Source organism: Anguilla rostrata, chromosome 11 (genome assembly GCF_018555375.3).
Source record: "Anguilla rostrata isolate EN2019 chromosome 11, ASM1855537v3, whole genome shotgun sequence".
Lineage (NCBI taxonomy): Eukaryota > Metazoa > Chordata > Actinopteri > Anguilliformes > Anguillidae > Anguilla > Anguilla rostrata.
Window position 1 is genome coordinate 4,177,623 of NC_057943.1, and position 23,754 is coordinate 4,201,376.

Here is a 23,754-nt window from a genome sequence, read left to right on the forward strand (position 1 = left end):
ATAACCATAACCAGGAACAAGTATGACGAAACCCCTAGAGAGAAGTACCGGTCCAAGTGCAGGGAACAACCGCATAGTTCAACTTGGACCCTGAAGGTTAAAAAATACAAGCAGTAGTTAAGACAGTTAATGTACCTAAGTCACCTACGAAACAGCTGCCTAGTTACAACCCTAAGCTTACAGTCATTTACAGGGGGGTAGGGAGGGATGGGGAGAGGTGCAGCCTGAAGAGGTGAGTCTTCAGATTAAATTTAGCTTATTTCAATTGTACAAATCATCGGCATTCTGACCTCTTCCAATGATATGACCAACTGCTTGTGGATATTGGCTGGACTACAATTACTCCGTTGGTAGGTTGAAAATGTGCACTCACTGATATACTGCAATTAACAGTCGTTAGGTCTGAATACAATTGCAGCTCATCCTTATATCGCTTATATTTTTGTTTTTTCTTTAATACGGTCAAAAGGGAAAATGCATACCACCAAGCAACTTCTCAGTTTCACACACCCACACAACACGCCCTACCCTGCCCTAGGACGTTGTCATCACTCGATCACTTCCTGCTTCCTGCCTGGACTCCGGTGTTCCGGTTTTCTTCTTTGCTGTGGATGAGTTGAATGCTTTCTTTACAGACTCAGACATATATGATTTATCATGGCTGCAACTACGGCTGGAGCTGCAGAACCTCCTGGATTAGAAACCCAACACAGAGAAATTGAAGCTCTTCTCCAGAATCATGATCTCCGCGCAGGCGACAGTTGGTAAGACTCTTGCCGCGCTCTGAGACCCACGGGTCACCGCAAGCTGCAGCTAGCTAGTAATGTTGGCAGCACGGAAGGTGGATCCTTGCTAGCTAACATCCACACTAGCTGTGTCTCACTTGTGATATGCCAGTCGGTTTCACTGACTAACTAGCTAGTTGTCTGTTTTAATAAATGTAGACGCTCGCTTAGCGTATTCAAAACGACCCAACATTAACCCAGGTAGCTAGCAAGCCAGAGATATTAGTACATCACCGGTTAGCTAGCTGTAAAGGCTGCCTGTATTGCTATGGCGCTAGCTAGCTATGTTATATCACCTGCTGTATTTATAATTTGTCTCCAGTTGTTAACACTGCTCGTCTTAATTTGATTTGCTAACGTTATATAAATTTCATCCGCTAGATTTATCTGTCGCCAGCTTTAGTATACTTATTCTGTGTGGTCCACTGAGATGTCAGGTCGAAATGTGGACTTTTCTCCTTATGGTTCTTTATAGCTAACGATAGCCAATCGCTGACGTTATACAATTTTCGGGAAATTGGTTGTGCGATCTGTGAATTTATTGCTTCGTTGGCCGGCTACCAATGAGTAAAATAGTTTTTAACATTTTGTTGTCGAGTTGACAGATTTATTAATGTTAGTGTACTTAGTGTAACGTGGTTAAATTTGCTATAGACTAGGTAGGGCAATTTACATTTACCTGAAAGCAGTCAGTCGGCTGCCGACGATCAGTTTCATTTTCACTCAACCTTTAAAGCTGGCTAGCTATATAGCCAGAAACTCATGACGGAAGTGGACGTCAAAACAATCAAATAATGTTTTCAGTATTAGACTATCAGCATCCCAAATAATTACTGTCTTTTAGCTTGCTTCAAGTAGCCAGCTAGCTAGCCTGTTAAAGTTTCGACATGATCGGTGATGTTTGCTTCATTGCCGTAACTTGAATTGCCTAATGAGTTAGCTGCTACAAATAATTTCAGTAGACTAAGGTAACTCTTTTGGGGAGGTTGACGTTAATTTTCGTATTTGTTTGGATTTTTTCGCCCCGAAAAGTAAGTTAATGTTAATGATGAGACTCGTCAAAGTTAATGACATGGCAGGGTTGTCTCCGAAATAATTTACTGCAGGATGTAATGGAATTCGTTTAGATTGCTTAGTCATATAGATAGCTATGCATTTCAGTCTGCCTTGACACCAATCTGTGTTCTTGGCTCATCTGGGCATGTAATCCTCCTAGTGCTTCAGATCAGTTACTTTAAAATGAAAATAGTAGCTGCCGGTGGCTAAATTAGTCTCTTTAACAGGCGTTTTTACACGTTTTTAATGGCATTTGTATTTAGCAAAGCACTAAAATGAATTATCCCCACAAGTCGTAATTCTCCTGAAATGCTCTAGGTCAGGGGTGTACGACAAGCGTCGATCCGTTTCAGGATTTTTTTTGCCAACTTCTGCTCTTAATTGTTTAATTGGCTTAATCATGTCTTGATCTGACATATGTATAAGCACGTCATAGCTGCTGACTGCAAATATGTGCTAAAAATTTCACGGTGCCCAAGTACAGGAATGAACCGGCATAGTTTATAGAGCTGTCAGAAAACTAAAACGTTGTGCACCCCTGCTCTCCCGTTGCTAAAATTGGCCATTGGGGGGGTCAGCCGAGGAAACGTAGTTGCAGTGCAGAACGGGAGATCACGTGCCCCTAAAATGATTGGCTTATTCCTTTTCAGAAGCTGATGGAAGTTTTTTATTACTTACATGATGGGCCCATATATCATAGACTATGGAGCCCCATTTTTCTAACATGAGTGACATCTTTTCTTTTCTTTCTTTTTTCTTGTCAACTATTAACGCTTTGTTTAATGGACCCACCCTTGAAATGACTCGGTAAAATGTTGAACCGTGTGTCAGTTCAGCACGCTTCAACAAATTATGAACTATTTTTTTGCATGCCCTCTTTGCCTATTTTGTTTAATTTTCATGCCTAGTCTTTGATGTGATATTTTGGGTTATTATTTGCTTCACAAATGTCAAGCGTTCATCGAGTAACTTTTGACATCTGTTGTACAGTGTCGCTCTGTCCACACCTTGGGCCTTTGCCTGTCACTGTCACCTCATTTTTTCCAGACTACTGTGCGATGTGAAGAATGCTGGTGAGGATCAGGGAAATGAAACCGTGTCAGAAATGAAAATGAAAATTGGAAAGGGACGTGGATATCTAGGAACAGAAACAGAAAACAAAATCTGAATTTGCAATGCTCTAGATTGACAAATAAATTAATACTGTACATTACAATTTAAAGTCTTATTTATTTATTTGGTTTTAGAACATAAAAAAATTTGACTTAGTAAATGGAGAATTAGCCTAGATTGTACATGACCGATACCAGTAAAATAGGCCTTAATTCTGAGAAGGCTGTGTATAAGTGTTTGTTAAACTTTGAATTCGTGCCGTCAGTATTCAAATGGCCACCCACGCTGGGTTCAGATTGTGATTACTGGGGCAAAATGTGAAAGCATAGCAAATGTGCAACTTTCATAATCTGACCTTTTGATAGATTTGTAGTGGGGGTGCACAAAATTCACGATATGGTTCTGTTCAAGGTTTTGGTGTCATGGTTTTTGGTTCAGTTCTGTATGTTATGTAAACATAACAAAAAAGAATGCATTCATTAATTGGAATCTCAGATTCAACAGCCAATTCTTTAAAAGAATATGTTTTTCCGCTTGAAATGCAGTATTTTACTGTATCAAAATTAATAGAAAGTGGTTGCAACTCAAGTGGTTCTCTCTCAAGAGGTAAAGCACCGCTTTGTTAAATTTGTGCTTCTTTTGCTTGTGTGGGACACACACCGGGGTGATGTTGATGTAAATGGGCCATCACGTTAGAAGTGTTTCCACTCTAGCATATGGCACACTTGCAACGCAATGCGTTCTCACAGATGTTATTTTATCCACCACTTTTTCCCCCATTACTACCGATGTTAACACAAAATCCATAAAATTTCCAAACAGCAGACTTAAACGACGGTTCGGAGGATCCTCTAACTGTGGTTTCTTTTTTCACACTTAACATTTTGGAAACTGACCGACCGACTGGCTGGTGCTTCAGCTATAAGCTGCACTCACTGCAACTTCGACTCAATGCAAATGGTTCCGCTGGGCTTTCGGTTTAGCCTGAATGAAAGCAGCGCAGGTTAACCGATCTTTGTATTCCTTATTTTTAGTGTTTAGTGTGACAAATACAAATGGCCAGTATAGCCTTTACATGACGAATACATTTTTAAAAAAGTACTAAGTTGTGAGTGCCTGTTTCAAAAACATAGCGAGGCATGAAAGGATTTTTTTTAAAGCAGCATCTGATGAATGCCTGTAAGGTACCGCAATGATACGCACTAAATGAAAATTGCCTCTTGAGTAAACGGAGAATGAAGGGGGTGATGATGCAACAGCTGGATAATGGCAGAATCTGTGGGTTGGGGATGCTAATAAATATGCAAACATATTTACACTGTGTTACCACCTCAGGACTCTGCAGCTATGTCAAAGCTACACTGTGTTTCAGACTATTAACGGCCATGGTTATAACCGTACCGTGGTTACATAAAGGCTCAGAAATGTTCAACCTCTAGCTCGGTGACATACAGTACTATGGGTAACCGTCGACTAATTATATTCCCATAGAAACAGACCTGCCAGTAAGAAACGGCTGTACTCCTTGCGAGGAAATATAAATGCTTAATATGGCAATTATTTTAAGCTCTTATTTTTGTAGAAATTAGGCCAGAATCATAGTGACGGAGGTCATGCATCGCTGCATTGACTTAAGTAGTAGATGTAACCTACAAAGGGTTTTGATTAGCTTGTGCTATCCAAGAGAAAAAAAATATCTGTAAGTCATGAAAGGACAAGGGAGTCCTCTCACTCAGTCACCACAGGTGAGTCAGTAGGCTTCATATTTCTCGGTAATAAAAAGCCTGCTTCTTTCTCTTTCTCTTACTCAAAAGGTAACACCAGTTCCTTGTGCATTTCACTGGGAATTACCCCTGTGTTTAAAACAAATTACTGATATTTATTTGTGAACTGTATATCTTTAACACTTATTGTTTGGAATTTACAATATTTCTATTTTCTATCCATCTTATTGTAAAAGGCTGTTGTGAGTTGATGGCTTAATTAGTTTGGATAAATATGCAAAATGTGGAATACTCATAGGACCATGTGGCATTCAGCTTCACTGAGACTAAATTGAGTGCGAAAGTGGTCAAGCTGTTTTTCGTGAGACTTCCTGCTTTGACCAAGTTCATTCTTCTCATTTAAAGTTGACGCGGATCCTCTAAATGGATTTTAGGGCTGAGGGGTGTCGGCAAACGTTCTCAGAGCTGATCGGGGGGCTGCGGTCGTTCATGATGACTGGAGTCCTCATTAGCAAATAGGGCTATACGTATAACTATTATATTAACTAACCATGCTTTCTCTGAAAAATCCACATATTCGCCTCAGGTGAGGAGTCACTTAACTGCACTAGCTATAGAACTGGGGGTCCAGCAGCAGTCTGTTGATGCACTAATAATCGAAAATTGGGGGGGAGTGTGTGTGCGCCAGTTTGCTTGCTTATACAATAACTGCTTAATGACACACCACATATGACTATCGCCTCTTCAAGGCCTAGTAGTTGCACTCAGTCAGCGATAAACCAGCTTTTGGATGGAAGGCACAGAGGAGATGGAAATGAGCATTTTCCGCACAAGGAGCAGTGAAGGGTACAGAGAGATACGACAGGGAAGTTGGCTCTGCATTTTGAAGCTGAAACAAAATGTCTCCCCGGCTCTGGCGCAGGTATCTCCTGGAAAGACGGTGGTTTGAGCAGTGGAAGGAGTACGTGGAAACTGGAGACCAGAACTCCTCCTCCTTCCCCGGACAGATCGACAACACGGAGCTGTTCGAGGGTGAGTTCAGCCAAGCCACGCTGCCTCGATCCTAGTCTAGTGCAAAAAAAACATAATAAAAAATGTTTCTATTTTTCCTCTGTTCTTTCACAACCTTTGATTATCCAGCTGTCTTTCTCCATTTTGTAAATATATTTGTCTGACTGTGATATACAGGTCTCATCAGGAAGCAGCTGGTAATGGCTGGCATTTACTGCATGAGTAGTTTATACGGCACGAGTTAAATTGATGTACTGGTTCCACTGAGTGTTTGTTTCGGAAATAGCAGCTGAGTGGTGGAACTGTATTAGCTGGGAAACTGCTTGTTCTGTGTCTTTTGTAAGAATTTAATATAATATTATTGTGCCTGCCGACACATTATAACAGTTGTTAGAAATGTGGTGGAAATGGACAAAGAACAATAAAGTATTGATGGAAAGAAGAATTAATTATGGGTGAATAAATACATCTTTATGGAACATTAAAGAAAAATTAAATTAAGATTTTATTTAAACAGGTGAAAACTGTATTGCTGCTGTTAACTATTGAAACTGAATATGAGTCAGTGACTTGGGATGGAAAATGTCTGCTATGGGGATGCCATGCTGTGGGAATGTTATTATACTTTACTGGCATTTAGCAGATGCTCTCATCCAGGGTGACTTAGGATGCAAAAACTAGTTGAAAGATCAGGGATCTCAGTACAGTAATTCCCTAGAGGGGGAAAGTATAATCCCATGAGAGACAACAAGATAAAGAAGTGCAGAAGATTGAGAACTTGTCACCTAATATAATGAACATTAACCCTCAAGAGTAGGGGTTTTTTTTGGGATGTTTTTTTTCAACTGTGTTCTAGAACTCCACTGCTTTCACTTACCAGTAGTGATTGTTACATCAGCTTTAGAATGTTTAGTCGAGAACATTCTAATCACATATTTGTGATCTTACACCTTAAGAACCGCAGTGCTGTGAGGGAAAAAAGGTTGTGTGAGCCGGCTGTAATTTGGGTTTTGTGGCGATGAACGCAGAGCTGGAGTCGTACCGCTTGAAGGAGCGCCTGGTGGAGAACGAGGACTTCGTGTTGATACCGGCCGAGGCGTGGCACAAGCTGCTGGCCTGGTACGGCGTCGTGGCAGATCAGCCTGCCCTGGAGCGCAAGGTGAGTGGCTGGGCATCACCCTGAACACGTGCCATGCAGCGCGTCGAAACGTCTTCTGAACCTGCATTAACATCTGAGTATGTGATTAGGATGCGCATTTATTATATTATATTAACTAGAGTTGCGATGATCGCTAAACGGCGGAACAGAGGATTCGGTGAGGCTGTGTTGTTGACTGTTCTTTGGCGTGTCTCAGGTGGTGGACCTGCCCAGCACCGTCAAAGTGGAGGTGTACCCGGTGGAGATCTTCCTGTGTCTCCACAGCGACATGGAGAACGTTCTGACCGCACAGTTCAGCCGAGTGGACTCGATAAGTAAGCGCTCTCCGTCGCGCCGTTTCCCCGTACGCTTCCCCTTCGCCGCGTGCGAAGCGCGCCGCGGTGTCTGCTATTGGACGGACGGCTGCCGACTCACGGGGGGGGGCTGTCTGTACGCGTTAGCTGGCACACGCGCGTGTCCGGCCGTCTATCTGCGTCATGATCGTTTATCACGGAACGTCGTCGCCCTAACAGATGTGATCCAGAAGACGATGCGGAAGCAGTTCGAGGTGCCGGAGAGCGCGGAGACGCGGCTGTGGATGAAGAGCTCGGAGACGAGCTGCGAGAGGCTCCGCAACGTCCACATGACCGTCCTGGACTCCTGCCTCAGCTCTGGCATGGTACGGCCTTTGCTCTACTAGAGCTGCATCTTTGCTGTGCTTTATCATCTTTGTTTAATTTTTTTTTGCTGTACTGCAGCTGCATCTTTGCTCTACTATATCATCTTTGCTGAATTTTTATTTTTGCACTACTACACCTTCATCTTTATGCGCCATGTCATCTTTGTTGCATTTAGTTTTTCCCTCTACTACTGCTGAATCTTTGACGTGCTATACCATCTTTGCTGCGTTTATTTTTTTTGGGTGCTGTGAGCTGTTTCTCTTGTGTTGCAGACTGTTATCATGGAGCTGAGGAACGCAGACGGTACCTGGCCGAGTTCCAGGCCCCAGATCATGTGAGTCAGTCCTTTGCCTTCTGGGGGAAGTGTTAATTGCCCTGCTTTGCAATTACAATTTTGATCTCTTTGCTCTGTACCCCCGCTAAGAAATTTTATTCCTACCTTTGATAACATGCAACAGATGGCACACAAACACATGTGCGCACACATGCATGCACACACACACACACATCCCTGTATATCATCATATAATCTTATTTGAATATCGAAAACATGCTGTGAATAGACACTGCATTGGTAACATTGCATTGATAGCATTCATTAGCCAGGTTGAAGTCATTGGCAGTGAAAATCTCTGTTACATGCACAGTAAAATGTTTAGTGTTAAATCAACTCCTAGTACATCCTGTATGGTCCCATTAGGACATGTATTTGTTAAGAGTTAAATGAACACTGAATGTTGTTTTGAGTGGAAGATTTTGCCTGCACTTTAGCTAAGGGGCTGAGCCCAAAACATGAAAAACAGCCCGGGACCAAGGGGTGTTGAGGTACTTTTGGTCATATAGTGTATCTTATGATGACTGATTTTTTCCAGGAGGAACTCTGTAGAGGAGCAGGACTCTTATAAGGGCCAGCCTGGGGTTTGTGGGCTCACTAATCTGGGGAACACGTGCTTCATGAACTCCGCTCTGCAGGTGAGAAGCTTAAGGGAGCGTATTTCACACGCAGGTGTATGTGCCGTGCGGACATTTTTCGTTCAGACTCCCGGATTTGTAAAATGCTGTTGAACGCTTACTGGGTTACTCTCAGTGAGGACAACAAACGCGGCTTCGTAACTGGGTGGCAGGTCTAACCGGCCAGAACTCTAGTTCTTAAATGCTGGTTCTTTTCATATCGTGACCCAAATTTGAAATTTAGTACCTTTCAGGGAACCGTCAACCCATACTCGCATAGCCTAGTGGACTGCAGACTCGTTCCAGGACCCACCTCATACTCCCCTGTGACCCATTTTAGGTCCTGACCCCCTGATGTAAAAAAAAAAAAACTTTTTTTTAAACGTCTTTTTTTGTGTGGCGCTCCCCCCCCCCCCCCAGTGCCTGAGCAACACGCCCCCCCTGACGGAGTACTTCCTGCGTAGCGCGTACCTGGACGAGCTCAACTTCACCAACCCGCTGGGCATGAAGGGCGAGATCGCCGAGGCCTACGCCGACGTCGTCAAGCAGATGTGGTCGGGGAGGCACTACTCCGTGGTGCCCCGCATCTTCAAGGTACCGCCAACGCCGCGCGGGGAAGTCCGGCAGGAATTCTTGATTTAAAATTCTCACTTTTTTTTTTTATACGGCTGCTGTAAGTCTTTGTTCCTCCCCAATTTCGGCTAAAGATAAACAAAAATTAGTACAGCGAATTTCCGCACAAACGACCTTTCCTGATTATCCAGCTTAAATGTTATTGTCAATTTCCAATCAAGATTCACAGCCTGGCGAAGAGCCAACTTTTGTGTAGTTGTGTAGCATTATATGTGCTGTTGTGTAGTTGTGTAGCAGTATATGTGCTGTTGTGTAGTTGTGTAGCAGTATATGTGCTGTTGTGTAGTTGTGCAGCTGTATAGCAGTATATGTGCTTGTAACAAGTGTTGCAGTCCTTGGTGCCCTAACCACACCACCCCTCCACAGTACTGTTGTGTAGTTGTGTATATTTATTGTTGTAGTTTTGTAACATTGCGCTCCTGTGCGTTTGCGCGCAGACCAAGGTGGGCCACTTCGCCTCGCAGTTCCTGGGGTACCAGCAGCACGACTCCCAGGAGCTGCTGTCCTTCCTGCTGGACGGGCTGCATGAGGACCTGAACCGCGTCAAGAACAAGGAGTACATCGAGCTGCGGGACGCCGACGGCCGGCCCGACCAGGTACCGCCTCCGGGAGCCGGGGGGGCGGGGCTTCGCACGCGCTGTCCGTCACTCCCCTTCTCCGCGAGCACTCTGCTAGGCCTTATGAGCGTTCTGGGAAAACGAGTCCCCTGGTTTCACTTCCTGGTCTTTCGTAAGAGATGAAGGAGGATTAACAGATCATCATTTTCCATCTTTAAAAAAAAAAAGCTAAGCGCAGCGCTTTCATGCATAAAATGTTTTTTTTTTTCTGTGTGGAAAAATGGAAACTTGTATGGAAACGTGCTGCATCACCGCGACCTCTGAATCGGGTGCTTCTGTCGGTGTCCTAACTTCTGCCGTTTTTGGTTTCCCAGGAGGTGGCCGAGGAGGCGTGGCGTAACCACCGGCGGCGGAACGACTCCGTGATCGTGGACACCTTCCACGGCCTGTTCAAGTCCACGCTGGTCTGCCCCGAGTGCCACAAGGTGTCCGTGACCTTCGACCCCTTCTGCTACCTGAGCGTGCCCCTGCCCGTCAGCAAGGAGAGGGTGATGGAGGTGTTCTTCGTCTCTCTCGACCCTGCGGCAAAGCCCGTGCAGGTAACCGGGCCCCCCGCTGTCGGCCATTTTGGCTCCGCTCCTTCCGCCATTTTTAACTGAAGCCTTTGACATCGTTTGACTCAATCCATCGTCTTTCTTCCCCTCTGCTCCAGCATCGCTTGGTTGTGCCCAAGGCTGGCAAAGTGTCTGATCTGTGTGCTGCGCTCTCTCTAGCAACAGATATCCCAGCCAATCAGGTGAGACCAGGCTCTATGGCACGAAGGTCATCCCCCCCCCCTTCCCCCACTCCCCATATGATGTTGATGAATTAGCAATGACCTTAATGCTCTGAGGGCTGTCAGCTGAAATATTCAGGTGAAATATTCAACTTTGAGCGCCCTCTGTACATTTTCCAGCACCATCAATGTTTCATCGGTCTGGTGTCCGACGTAGTCTGTGTGGTTCCTGCTTCATCGGTCTGGTGTCCGACGTAGTCTGTGTGGTTCCTGCTTCATCGGTCTGGTGTCCGACGTAGTCTGTGTGGTTCCTGCTTCATCGGTCTGGTGTCCGACGTAGTCTGTGTGGTTCCTGCTTCATCGGTCTGGTGTCTGACGTAGTCTGTGTGGTTCCTGTTTCAGATGGTGGTGGCCGACGTGTTCAATCACCGCTTTTATAAGATCTACCAAGCAGACGAATACCTCAGCTGCATCCTGGACCGAGACGATATCTTTGTGTAAGTGTTTGACCCGACAGAGTCGGGTTTTCAGTCTAGTAACAGTGAGGTTTTTTTTTTTACTAGTGTCATTTGTGCAAGTTGAGACTGCAGATTCTGTAGCCTAACCAGCTGGCCAGCTCCTGATTTCTTTCATCCTCTGTACTTTCATAATGACTGGAGTTTCTGGTGTGATATTAATCCAGAATAGCCTTTGCCATAGTATTGTACTTGGCTGTGTGCTGTACCTAATTTGAGCAGAGGTGGGCAGCGAAGGTCATGTGTGTACATGGTTTTGATGCCAACTTCTGGCCTGAATTACTGACTTAGCCCAAACATTTATGTCCTCTGACATTTCAGTCACATTTTTTGATAAGCGCATGAGTGACAGCTGAGGGCTGTTCTTGTGTCCCTTTATGAAACGCTTTGCTGTGATCTAAGCGTTGGTCTGTACAGCCAATCAGCTCATTCAGCCGGGGTAACCGGTGGAAACAGAAACCTGCGAACGCACCGGCCCTCCAGGTCCTGTAGCTGCCCACCCCTGCACATGAGTATCGGTATGATGCATGAGATTTGAGTGTTCAGCAGTAAGGATGGTAAAAATGGTAAATGGACTGCATTTATATAGCGCTTTTATCCAAAGCGCTTTACAATTGATGCCTCTCATTCACCAGAGCAGTTAGGGGTTAGGTGTCTTGCTCAGGGACACTTCGACACGCCCAGGGCGGGGTTCAAACCGGCAACCCCTCCGACTGCCAGACAACCGCTCTTACCTCCTGAGCTACGGCGCCCCCTTGCTGACATAGCTCAGGAGGTAAGAGCGGTCAGTGTGTTGAGTTGGAGACCCCGTGACACGCCTGACCCCTCCCGCTGCGTTCGCTCCCTGCAGGTACGAGCTGAGCCGGGGCTCGGTGGAGGAGGACGGGGACGAGGTGGTGCTGGCCCTCTACCTGCGCGAGCGCTCCCACTACAGGGACTACGGCTCCGGCAGCAGCAGCTACGGGACGTCCCTGTTCGGGCACCCCCTGCTCATCTCCACCCCGCGCGGCCAGTGCTCCCAGGAGAGCCTGTACCAGCTGTTCCTGCAGCGTCTGGCGTGAGTCACGCTTCCCTTCGCCTCGCCGCCGCCGCCGCCGCCACGCGTAACATCTGTAACCGCGGGAAACGGGAAACCGCGTAGGGGAAGTAATGACAGGGTCACACGCCCCAACGTGTCGGCCTTGTGCAAAGTGGGGCTGTGTTAGGTTCCTCCTTGTCCTTATAGAGGAACTTTTATTACCACGTTCCATGCATCGCACATGCCTCAATACAACACCGTATGTACATAAATAAATACAAGAATGCATCTACAAATAAAGCTGCTTGAAGATGTTTAAAGATGTATGAAGGTATATAAAGCTGTGTGAAGCCATTTGAAGCGGTTTGAAGCTCAGTGAAGCTGTTTGAAGCCATATGAAGCTCTCTGAAGCTGTTTGAAGCTGTGTGAAGCTATATGAAGCAGGCTGAAGCTGAATGAATCTGTTTGAAGCAGTATGAAGCTCTCTGAAGCTGTTTGAAGCAGTGTAAAGCTGTTTGAAGCTATATGAAGCAGTGTGAAGCTGAATGAATCTGTTTGAAGCAGTATGAAGCTCTCTGAAGCTGTTTGAAGCTGTTTGAAGCAGTGTGAAGCTATATGAAGCAGGCTGAAGCTGAATGAATCTGTTTGAAAGCGTATGGGTTTGTGATTGCATCGTTGTGCAGGCGAGGTCGCAGGAAGCTAGATGTCGTCTGTCCGTCTGTCTTTCAGGCGCTACGTCCGACCGCTCGATCCCTCGGAGGAGGTGGAGGAAGAGGAAGAGGCGGATGACGAGGAGGAAGAACTGTACAAGACGCAAACCAACGGCGTGAGCGATGGTAACGCCCCCTTTCGCTTTTGAGCCGATGGTTTGTGTCGCTGGACACAATCTGACTGAATGTGATGGGTTATGGGTTTTTTCTTAGCACAGGTTTTGTAGGTATGTGTTTATTTTATATGTCCCATTCATCACCAGCAGTATCTCTGCGCTGATGTACAATCCAATATAGTGTCAGAATTGAGTGGTGTTATTTTTTTAATTGGTGATTTTAAACCGCTGTTTTCTCCTGTCGTCTTACCCAGATGAGGGTGAAGACGAGGATGAGAAACCAGGACCTTCCAAGAGAGAGGGGGAGGGGGAAGGGCAGGGTCAGGGTCAGGGGGAGGGGTCTGCATCCGAGGTGAACCAATCCAACGACTCGACGGAGCCGGCAGATGCGGGCGCCACCAACAACGTCGGGAAGGCGGGGTGCGGCCGAGAGGATGCCCCGCCCCCCTCGGCGGGCGACGGCGTCGTCGACGCGGACGCAGACGTTCCGAACGCGGCTGACGGGACGCTGGCGGCCGGACGGCAGCCCTCGGACGAAGACGAGGAAGAGGAGGAGGAGGAGGAAGACGGGGAAGACGGGGAAGAAGAGAAGGAGCAGGCCACGCCCCACAGCCCTCAGCCCAACGAGCGACTCCCCAAGAGGAAGTGCTGCCACGCCAAGCGCAGGAAGCAGCTGTTCGCCATCCAGGCGGTGAACTCCAACGGCACCACCGAGAGGGGGATGGGGGAAGGAGGCTGCGCCTTCTCCTTCACCTGTGAGTGATCGTCTTTCACAGAGAGCAGAGAGCAGTGGCAGTGTTTCACAGAGAGCAGTGACTTCCTTTCACAGAGCAGTGACTGTCTTTCACAGAGAGCAGTGATCAACTTTCACAGAGAGCAGTGGCAGTGTTTCACAGAGAGCAGTGACTGACTTTCACAGAGAGCAGTGACCGTCTATCACAGAGAGCAGTGACTGACTTTCACAGAGAGCAGTGACCGTCTATCACAGAGAGCAGTGACTGACTTTCACAGAGAGCAGTGACCGTCTATCACAGAGAGCAGTGACCAACTTTCACAGAGAGCAGTGACCGTCTTTCGCAGAGAGCAGTGATCAACTTTCACAGAGAGCAGTGACTGACTTTCACAGAGAGCAGTGACTGACTTTCACAGAGAGCAGTGACTGACTTTCACAGAGAGCAATGACCGTCTTTCATAGAGAACATTCTTTTCCAAAGAGGAGTCACACGCACACTAACCTCCACAGAGGAAGTGCACACCACACAAAGTGCTACCTTTGACAGCATCGCTCCCCTTTAGACTAAAGTTACTTGCGGATATATGAGGCAGGGTCTCCCTCAGGAGAATAGTTAGTGGGTCCGCAGCGCTGGTGTGTAGTGTTGAGCCGTAGTGTTCACACGATGTAGCCCACACCTGACTTCCTCTGTGAAGATCTGAGATCTGAGGGTTTATTGATTTCTCTGTTGTGGAGGTGCAGCACCTCCACTCTCAGTACCTGGGGGAAACCAAGTGATGAAGTAGAAGGAGTAGATGTCTTACGGATGACAATATGACCCGTCTGTGGAATTATTGACGAGTGATCGCTGGATGCGCTACGGAAACCTCGGTTGCACGGTTTGACAGATGTGTAAGGTGGTCTCCAAGGGCTCCGGTGTCGGAGACAGGATTTAATTATCACCTTCCCCGCTGGTGAGCTGCAGCAGGGCTCAGAGAATCTGCTCCAGGCGTCTCAGCCCGGTGCAGAACGTGCCTGTAAGCAGCACAATCATGCAGTAGGCGTCCAACCAGATGGTCTTGCAGCAGAAGGTGTGATGTCATCATCATTGTGTCCAATGGGGAGCCTTGTGGTCTTTCGCCTTTCTAGTTTGGTTTGATGGGAACCTAATTCTCATTTCACTTCCCCTCCCATTTGTGCTTGTCATAATGAGAAAATCTTAATTACCTATAACCGTTCCTGTTATTCAAGCAAGTGCAGAAAACGCGTGACTGTATTTTAATATTTGAGCTATGGTTGGAAGCCTTTCAGAGTGTGTGTGTGACTGCGTTTGATATTTGCGGTACTGACAGTCACCTTTTGGAGAGTGTGTGACTGTATTTCATATTTGAGGTATTAGCAGAAGCCTTTCAGAGAGTGTGTGACTGTATTTCGTATTTGAGGTATTTGTAGAAGCCTTTCAGAGTGTGTGTGACTGTATTTCATAATTGAGGTATTAGCAGAAGCCTTTCAGAGAGTGTGTGACTGTATTTCGTATTTGAGGTATTTATAGAAGCCTTTCAGAGAGTGTGACTGTATTTCATATTTGAGGTATTAGCAGAAGCCTTTCAGAGAGTGTGTGACTGTATTTGATATTTGAGGTATTAGCAGAAGCCTTTGAGTGTGTGTGACCGCTGTTTTGTGTTTCCTCCACAGCACAACCCTACGTGGCCATCGACTGGGACCCTGACATGAAGAAGAAGTATTACAATGAGAACGAGGCTGAGGTACGGGCCTAGTGGTGACGCTTCACTGATCTGGCCAATGGGATGTGCTCTGTGTGGTGGACTGGTCCTATGCTGATGCCTTAGTGATCTGACCAATGGGAAGTCCTCTGTGTGGTAGACTGGTCCTATGCTGATGCCTTAGTGGTCTGACCAATGGGAAGCGCTCTGTGTGGTAGACTGGTCCTATGCTGATGCCTTAGCGGTCTGACCAATGGGAAGCGCTCTGTGTGGTGGGTTCTTACGCGCTGCTCTCTCTCGGTCTGGGTCTGGTCTCTGCAGAAGTACGTGAAGCACCAGAGCATGGAGGTGCCGCACAAGCAGACGACGGTGCAGCTGCAGCAGTGCATAGAGCTCTTCACCACCGTGGAGACTCTGGAAGAGGAGAACCCCTGGTAACCCCCGTGCGGTCACCCCACACTCATATTACCATGGCAACTGGTGTTGCGTCTCTACATAGAGTCCAGCTTCTACTGAGACAGAGCGCTACACCTAACATTTTTTTTTCCCCAAGGAGTATCATGTGTTGTCCCAACTTGGAAAAATTTAGGAGCACACAGATGCATTCTCGTCAGTAGCAAAATGCTCCTGGAATGAGAGGAACCTACAGCCATGTGAGAGATGTGTGGTGCGAGATGAGACTGACTGAGAGAGAGTGCAAGGACTAAAGCCACAGCTCTGCCTTTGAAAAACAAATGTAGTTTAAATGCTGTAAACGGTGGCAAAGATCAGAGTCTTGTGTTTCTGAAAGCGTGTCCTAAAATATGTCTGTCTGTGTGTGTGTGTGTGTGTGGCAGGTACTGCCCGACCTGTAAGAAGCACCAGCTGGCCACCAAGAAGCTGGACCTGTGGTCTTTGCCTGAGGTTCTCATCATCCATCTCAAGCGCTTCTCCTACACCAAGTACTCTCGCGAGAAGCTGGACACCATAGTGGACTTCCCCCTCAGGTGCGCTATGTTCAGCACACACACACACACACACACACTCACACACACTGTTCTTACGCTGCGCGTGTCCCAGTGCGTTTGCAGTTAGGAACGAAAGTGAAATCTGTCCCTACGTCCAGGCTTAAGACGTTGAGTTGTTGCGTCGTGATTGGCCAGCCAAGCAGCCCATTCCAGTAAGGACAAACAAGTTAGCGTCTGTTAGCGGTTGTCCTCACTGCTGGAAAAAATGGAAGGGAAAAAACTTAAACATACTCAAATATTACCGTGGTGATTATTTTTGCTATTATTACTAGAAATGTATCGGTTTTTTTTGTTCTCATGTTCGTGCATACAGTATGTGCTTTCTAGCCAGTAAAGCAAATTAAGTTGTAAAAAGTTAGCTGGTTTGAGAGCCACATAGCCATTTGGCTGGCTGTCGTATTTACGTTGCATAATAATGTAATAACTATTTGCTCATGAAAATGTAGAGGAAGAAAAACTGTCTGAACCTGCTATACAGTTTGAGCTATTTTTATTTCTACACGCCAGTAATATTTACATATCACTTAGAGAGTGGGAAGAGACGCGCCTGTTGATATGCAGTAGGAAGGATGCTGATGTCACACTCTGATGTGTGTCATTGCGCTCATTGTGAGATGGGATCAGGTGGAGCTGTAGAGACAGACGCCGCCGCCGCACTGTAGATGCTTATCGTTCACACTCTTTTCCTCTCAGGGAACTGGACTTCTCCGGGTGCCTGCTGAAGAAGACGGGGACGGACGGGGAGCCCCCGAGCCGATACGACCTGATCGCCGTCTCGAACCACTACGGCGGCCTCCGAGACGGACACTGTGAGTCCCGCCCCGCTGGCTTTGTCACCCTGGAGACCGGCCGTGGGCAGCTCCCGGTCCTGGTGCCTGTGCGGGTTTTCTTTTCCACCGGTTACCCTGGTTAAATGAGCCGATTGGCTGTGCGCGCCCAACATAGGTTCACTCGTAGATTACATCACTGTAAAACGCTTCATATCGGGACACAGGGACAGTCTGTGACTGTCATTCATGGGCTTGTCCAGAAATGGAGACGGGGCTGATTAAGTTATTAAGAGCAGAAGTTGTGCATGAAAACCAGAAACAGATTCTGCCTACCTCTGCTGTAAAAAAACCTGCAGTGCTTCCACAACCCCATTTTGATATTCCAGCAAGTACTCTTCTCTTTTTCTCTCTCCCGCTCCCTCTCCGCTCTCTCTCCCTCTCTCACTGCTGGAAAACACGATCACAGAAATCCAGCGCTGTTGAAGGCATTCTAGAACACTTCTCGCATACTCCGTCGGAGTTCAGTTAAAAGTTTTTTCGCTCTGTGAAATCCTGTTTGGTGGGCTGCTGGGTGGTTCATCCTGCAAACACACACACACACACACACACACACACAAGCATTTAAATAAATAAATAAATAAATAAATAAATAAATAAATAAATAAATAAATAAATAAATAAATATAGCGTATATATGATTTGCAGCAAAGCTGAGGTGTTTTGGAAGTGCATAGCAGAATTTTAGACTATGCTTTCTGTTTGCTTCTCTTCTGCAGATACCAGTTATGCAAGAAACAAGGATAACGGTCAGTGGTACTACTTTGACGACAGCAAGGTGACTTATGCAAGAGAGGAACAAATCATGGTAAATTCAGTGATCTAAACCGTAAAAATCGCACACTCTCCCAGCGTAAATTATGGACAATAAGTATACATTCACCGGCCACTTCATTAGGTGACAGGAGTGGCACCCAGTGTGGTCTTCTGCTGCTGTAGCCCATCTGCTTCAAGGTTTTGACGTGGTGTGCGTTCAGAGATGCCCTTCTGCATGCCTCGGTTGTAACGAGTGGTCATTTGAGTTACTGTTGCCTTTCTATCAGCTCGAACCAGTCTGGCCATTCTCATTCTCCTCATCAACAAGGCATTTTCGCCCAGAGAACTGCCGCTCACTGGATATTTTATCTTTTTCGGACCATTCTCTGTAAACCCTAGAGATGGTTGTGCGTGAAAATCCCAGTAGATCAGCAGTTTCTGAAATACTCAAACCAGCCCGTCTGGCACCAACAACCATGTCACGTTCAAAGTCACTTAAATCACCTTTCTTCCCCATTCTGAAGCTTGGTTTGAACTTAAGCAGATCGTCTTGACTATGTCATGCCTAAATGCATTGAGTTGCTGCCATGTGAGTGGCTGATTAGATATTTGCGTTAACGGGTGCAGTTTGCAGTTGAACAGGTGTACCTAATGAAGTGGCCAGTGAGTGTAAACACGTCTGTGTAGTTCATGGTGTAATTCTCATGGAACTTAAGATGGAAGGAGCAGGACTTAATCATCAAAGTAAAAACATTGATGTCACATTTGTTCTAAAAAATGTTTGAAATGATAAAATCATGATGGGATCTTGATGCTTTGCGTCATGCGAGTTGTCCATCCAGTTTTAAAATGTTCTCTTGGCTTTTATTACATGGCTTTAAAAAAATTATAATTTAAGGAAACTCAGGGAGGAAGGCAATGGAAACAGTCTGGACTGACCAGGAGTAGAATGGCTCTGACGTTAAGGCAGGAAGTGATGCTGGTGGACTGTGGTAAAGGCAGGAAATGATGCAGGTGGACTGTGGTACAGGCAGGAAATGATGCAGGTGGACTGTGGTACAGGCAGGAAATGATGCTGGTGTACTGTGGCGAAGGCAGGAAATGATCCATGTGGACTGTGGTTAAGGCAGAAAATGATGTGGGTGCACTGGAAGCAGGGAAGCCAGACCAGTGCTAGAGTTCACAGATTCAGGGAGACACCGATAAGGATAAGGAGAGAACATTGAGAGCCTCCAGGGTGGTAATGAGGCCCTGAAGGGAGGCTTGCTCCAGTCAGGGAGAAACATGATTAAATGCAATGGAGGAACTTGAACAAAAGGAAAGTATTTTGTATTTTGACAGGAGCTTTAGCCCTGCAGGTATAAGATCACAAATACGTGATTAGAATATTTTTAACTGAACATTCTAATGCTGATGTCACAATCACTGCTGGTAACTTAAAGCAGTGGAGTTCTAGAACACTGACTTAGAATGGAGGGAGGGGGGGTATATATGAGTGAGGCAGGAGGAGAAATGGACAGTATTTCTGGGGTTTCAGAGAATTTTGAGGACCATCTGTGTGCCGTGACCGTAACTGTGAACTCCAGAAAATATTATTTAACTAATTCAGGTAAAATGAACCCGTATTATCACCTGGTCAAATTGAGGAGCCAGTGTTGCCAGTCGAGGCCCAGCTATCCCAGATGCATACACGTGACCTGTAATTTTCATTATTTTAAATTGCGTCTAACTACAAAATTTCTCCTTTCTTTACCTCCCTCCCAAGACCAATGCTGCCTACCTCTTGTTCTACCAACGACAAGACAAGATTCGCCAGCCTACCCTCCCCACCCCCCGGGACGGTTCGTCCTCTCCCTCCCAGTCTGCCAATGAGGTCACTTCCCCTCCCCAGGATGGAGTAGATGGAGCCACTTCCTGTGTAAACATGGAAACGGATTGAAGCAGCCGTCTTGTTTTTTTTTTTAATTTTTAATTTTAAGTTTTTTTTATTTTATTTTGTGTTTTTCATTTCTAATCCTTCCTTCCCCTTTTGTTTTTTGTATTTTGGTGGGGCAGTTTGGTGTTTTTTTTTTTTGTTTGTTTGTTTCCTTTTTTGTGTTTACTTCAAAAACTTGAACCTACTGCCTCTGTTTCTCTGTTTCTGCAGTGAATGAGGAGTGAGGGGGTGGAGGCAAAATTCTCAGGCTGGTGCACGGGGCGGGGGCGGGGGGGGTTTGGGGGTGGGGGGGGGGCCAGTTGGGGGGAATACGGGGAGGGCGGTGCGTAAACAGAAACAACAACTTAGGCAAACTAGACGAATGCTAATTGCTAATTGGAAGACACACTGAATCCCGGATGGCGTTCCTGCTCTATCCCGGGGAGTCTGCGGATCAGCCAGGACACGCAGCGATCTCTCTCTCTTTTTTTTTTTTCTCTCCGTGTGAGGGGAAAAAACATTCCTGAATAGGAAAAGTGAGTCGAGCCGCGACAGGTTGAGTTGGGATGAGGCTGCAGTCGGTGGCCGTGAGCTGAAGCGTCACACGCGCTGCTTTGATGCAGGGAGGGCGGAGCTCGGTTCTTTCCTTACACAGTCCATTGTGGAGAGGTTGCACGGGGCTCCTATTCTGATACGCCCTCGTGTGTGTGTGTGTGTATTATTGATAGAAGATCTGATCACAAATGAACTTGTCGGTCAGGACAAGTCTGTGCATCCCTCCTATCATAGCAAAGTGAGGAACTCCGTAGCTCCGGTTTCAGCCGACACTGAGCAAGCAGACGGTGGGATTAACAACAACAAAAAAAAAAAAAGAACTTAACAAAATGAAGCAAAGGTTACTTAATTTTTGTTAAGTATTGAGGACGAACCACTTTTTGCCGTTTCTGGGGTTTGATCCAATTGCTGAGCGTTCTGAGAGGTCTTCGTTGTTCAGTTTTAAAGAATGGGTTTTGTAGCTGGTAATGCTAAACCAGCAGTTGTTAAAAAAAAATCAGGAGGAGCATGTTTCTGGTGAACCCAGAAGTTGGGAAACTCAGTGGGTTCGCAGTGTTCAGCCTCAACTGCTCCCCCCCCCCCCCTGCTTCCAGGGACTAATTGAACAGAAATATTACGTGTCAGATGTTGCAATATGAATGTTGTGGACATTAAGCTCCGTAGCATTCGAACATACTCATTTTGGTTGCAGGCAGTAACAGGGAAAATAATAGCTTTCTTTCAGTCGCGTGATCAATTATTTATTTTTAAAAAATCAAACTTCGTTCATAGCTGGTCTTGCATTTAGGTCGTACTACTTAATTGGCAAACGTTTGCGTTTTTTTTTTTTTGTTTGTTTATTTGTTTTTTTTTCCTCTTCTGAAAAGTATATTTTTCAAATTCAGATTAGAATTTGTATTTTTTATCATGGTAAAATATGGCACATGGCAGTTTAAATATTTCATTTTCTTTTATTCCTGTTCAAATTTCTAAATAATAATTATTATTATGAGCAAATGAGAAATTTTCTTGCCGAGAACTGCTTTGAATAGAGCTCTTTACATACTGATTTTTAAAGCGCAGTTGTACAGTATTTTTGTATTGTAATTACTGTTGTATTATCTTTGGTCTTCTGCATCAGATGAACTGGGGCTGGGTGTCCTTTCATTTTATTTTGTTAATAATAGATGGAATATTTTATTGTATACTCGTCTTTTGATATGAATAAATGACAATGCTACGTTTGGGGTAGATTTTACACTTTGTGTGGAACACCATAGCTCCCAGCCTGTTTTTAGCCTATGAACCAATGGGAATCCAGGTCATGTGTTTTTTTGTTTTTTTTTGTTTTTTTTGAGCAGGCTGAGAGTGCTGCTAATCTATTCGCTGTGTGTGTTTGGCTGGCCACGGTCCCGCAGCTCTCCTCCAATCAGAAGCCGAAGCGGTTTCTTTCAGAGAAGGGGAGCTTATCGAACTTGCGTGTTCCTCTGGGTCGAAGCCTGACATAACCTCCCATGACTACAGCTCGGTCGTTCAGGCTTTATGTTTTTAAAACTAGCATCTGTTAATTCAGGAGGAAATAAAATTGAAGTTTTTTTTTTTTTAATCTCTTACATTTTATATTCCTCGGTGGACATTGGATTTCAGATCCAGTGCTCTGCTCAGTTACCCAGATTGTATGCGTCTGCTGAGGTCAGTTTTCGGCGGTTTTGCGCGCACGTACAAACGGGACTTCCCTAGAGTGGGTACCCCATCTGCCATCACTAGCATCCCACAATGCACCTGTGGCTGTAGTGGCTCTTGACCAGCCTTCATTCACATACAGTCTGCTCAGGGAGAGGCCAGAACAGAACACCGCAGTGTTCACGACAGGAAACATGGAGAGTTTTCTATTTTCCCCTGCTCCCATTACTAGTCCTCTTAGCAATAATGACTGTGCCACTGCATTTGAATTGTCAATTGTCTAATGTTAAAAACCATATATATATATATATATATATATATATATATGATACTCTCTGAAGCTATATTCTCTGATGAGAACAATCGTCACTGAAGTCATTAACTGGTTTGTTGTGTGTTTGGATTGCTGCAGATTTTCAGAATCAAAATGGAGTTTACTTTATTTGCAGATGTAATGGGCATTCAGGGTGCACACGAGGTTAAGTGGCTCCTCCTCAGCCAACGGCAAGACCTGTTTGCTGTTCCTCATTGTAGACACTGCTGGTGACTGTCCACAATGCAACGCAATATCTCTAATCTGTGATGTTTCCTCTGAACTTCTCTGTCTGTATATTTCAGTCTCGTGTTTGTTTTTAGCGTACAATTTGACACACAGCCAGCAAACAAATGTAAAATGTTCAGCTTCCGTCTTTTTTTCGTTTCGTTTTGTTTTTTCTGGTTGAAACGGGGATGGACAAGCGTTCCCTCTTGCACAAAGCAGTTCTAATGCGCTGACATCAGTCACTGCCTTAAATGGTGTAGCCTGCTGCAGCAGGTGGAGGGGATGCAAACGATCCCCAAATTTTCATTTTCACACGTGCGAGAATTGTCGTCGCCTCTGAGCCAAGGTCTCCTGCCGGTCGTATATTCCCAGAATTCACTCTGTTGGAGTCCACGTAATTACACTGTGCAATTAAGATGTTGATCGTCTACTTTTTGGTTTTCTTTACGTCTGCAGAAATGGGACTACAAGGATGGGGGTGGGAGGGTATTTTCCAGGCACGCATTCGCGCCCACAATTAAGACAAGTTTGATGGTAGTGTCAACAGCAAATTAAACACAAGTGCACCTTACTGCAGTATAGCTATGGATAAGGGATTTCTTAAGATTGTTCATTTAAAATATGGCAAATTGATTAGTTAATGTAAGTGTATGTAGTTTAAGTATGACCAGATTGTCTTACGATCTGGTTTTAAATAGCAACAGAAATGCTTGCAGGTTTAAAAATTCATGAAAATGCAGTGTTATATATTAGGTCAAAAGGCATATTGGAATATTGAAACAACCGCATTTTATTTGTTGCTGGTTTTTAATTATATTCTAATTTCAGGGTTTAATTAATGTAATGTGGATATTTTGCCAGCTTTAACAAAGAGTAGCGATATTAAATTTTTCCTCCTTAGAATCGGTCACTTAGTAAACCAGACATTCACAAATGCATTGGTTAGAAATGTGCAAGCTCCAGTTGAAGGGATTAATCTGTTCATTTGTGCCAACAGTCAGAAAATACTGCTTAATTTTTAAAAACATGGATTATGAATTCATCCTCCTGTACGTGTGGAAATCCCGTACAGAATAATGGAACGGAATTCTGTATTTGTATTATCTTCAGTTTTAATGTGATTCACTTTTAGACTTCCAGAGAGGGTTAGTGCTGTTCATTTAAATCCATGTAAGACACAATGTACCAAATAATATGTACTTAATGTTGATACATACAAGATGTCTGTATATAAACAAATACATTGACTTTTCATAAATTTGCCAATTTTCAC

The 23,754-nt window shown here is 45.3% G+C and overlaps 1 protein-coding gene across 1 annotated transcript; it reads left to right on the forward strand.

Annotated features, from left to right (window-relative positions):
- Positions 1-216: 216 nt before the first annotated feature.
- usp11 (ubiquitin specific peptidase 11) lies at positions 217-23,742 on the forward strand. The gene is made up of 22 exons (XM_064300587.1): positions 217-350; positions 636-764; positions 5,601-5,710; positions 6,718-6,848; positions 7,045-7,162; positions 7,361-7,506; positions 7,780-7,841; positions 8,380-8,479; positions 8,879-9,052; positions 9,529-9,687; positions 10,023-10,247; positions 10,361-10,444; positions 10,826-10,920; positions 11,789-11,995; positions 12,686-12,792; positions 13,037-13,537; positions 15,190-15,260; positions 15,540-15,652; positions 16,055-16,204; positions 16,919-17,034; positions 17,772-17,860; positions 19,574-23,742. Exons 2-22 carry the CDS (start codon positions 658-660, stop codon positions 19,745-19,747), a joined length of 3,039 nt encoding a protein of 1,012 aa, XP_064156657.1. The 5' UTR covers positions 217-350; positions 636-657; the 3' UTR covers positions 19,748-23,742.
- Positions 23,743-23,754: the final 12 nt, after the last annotated feature.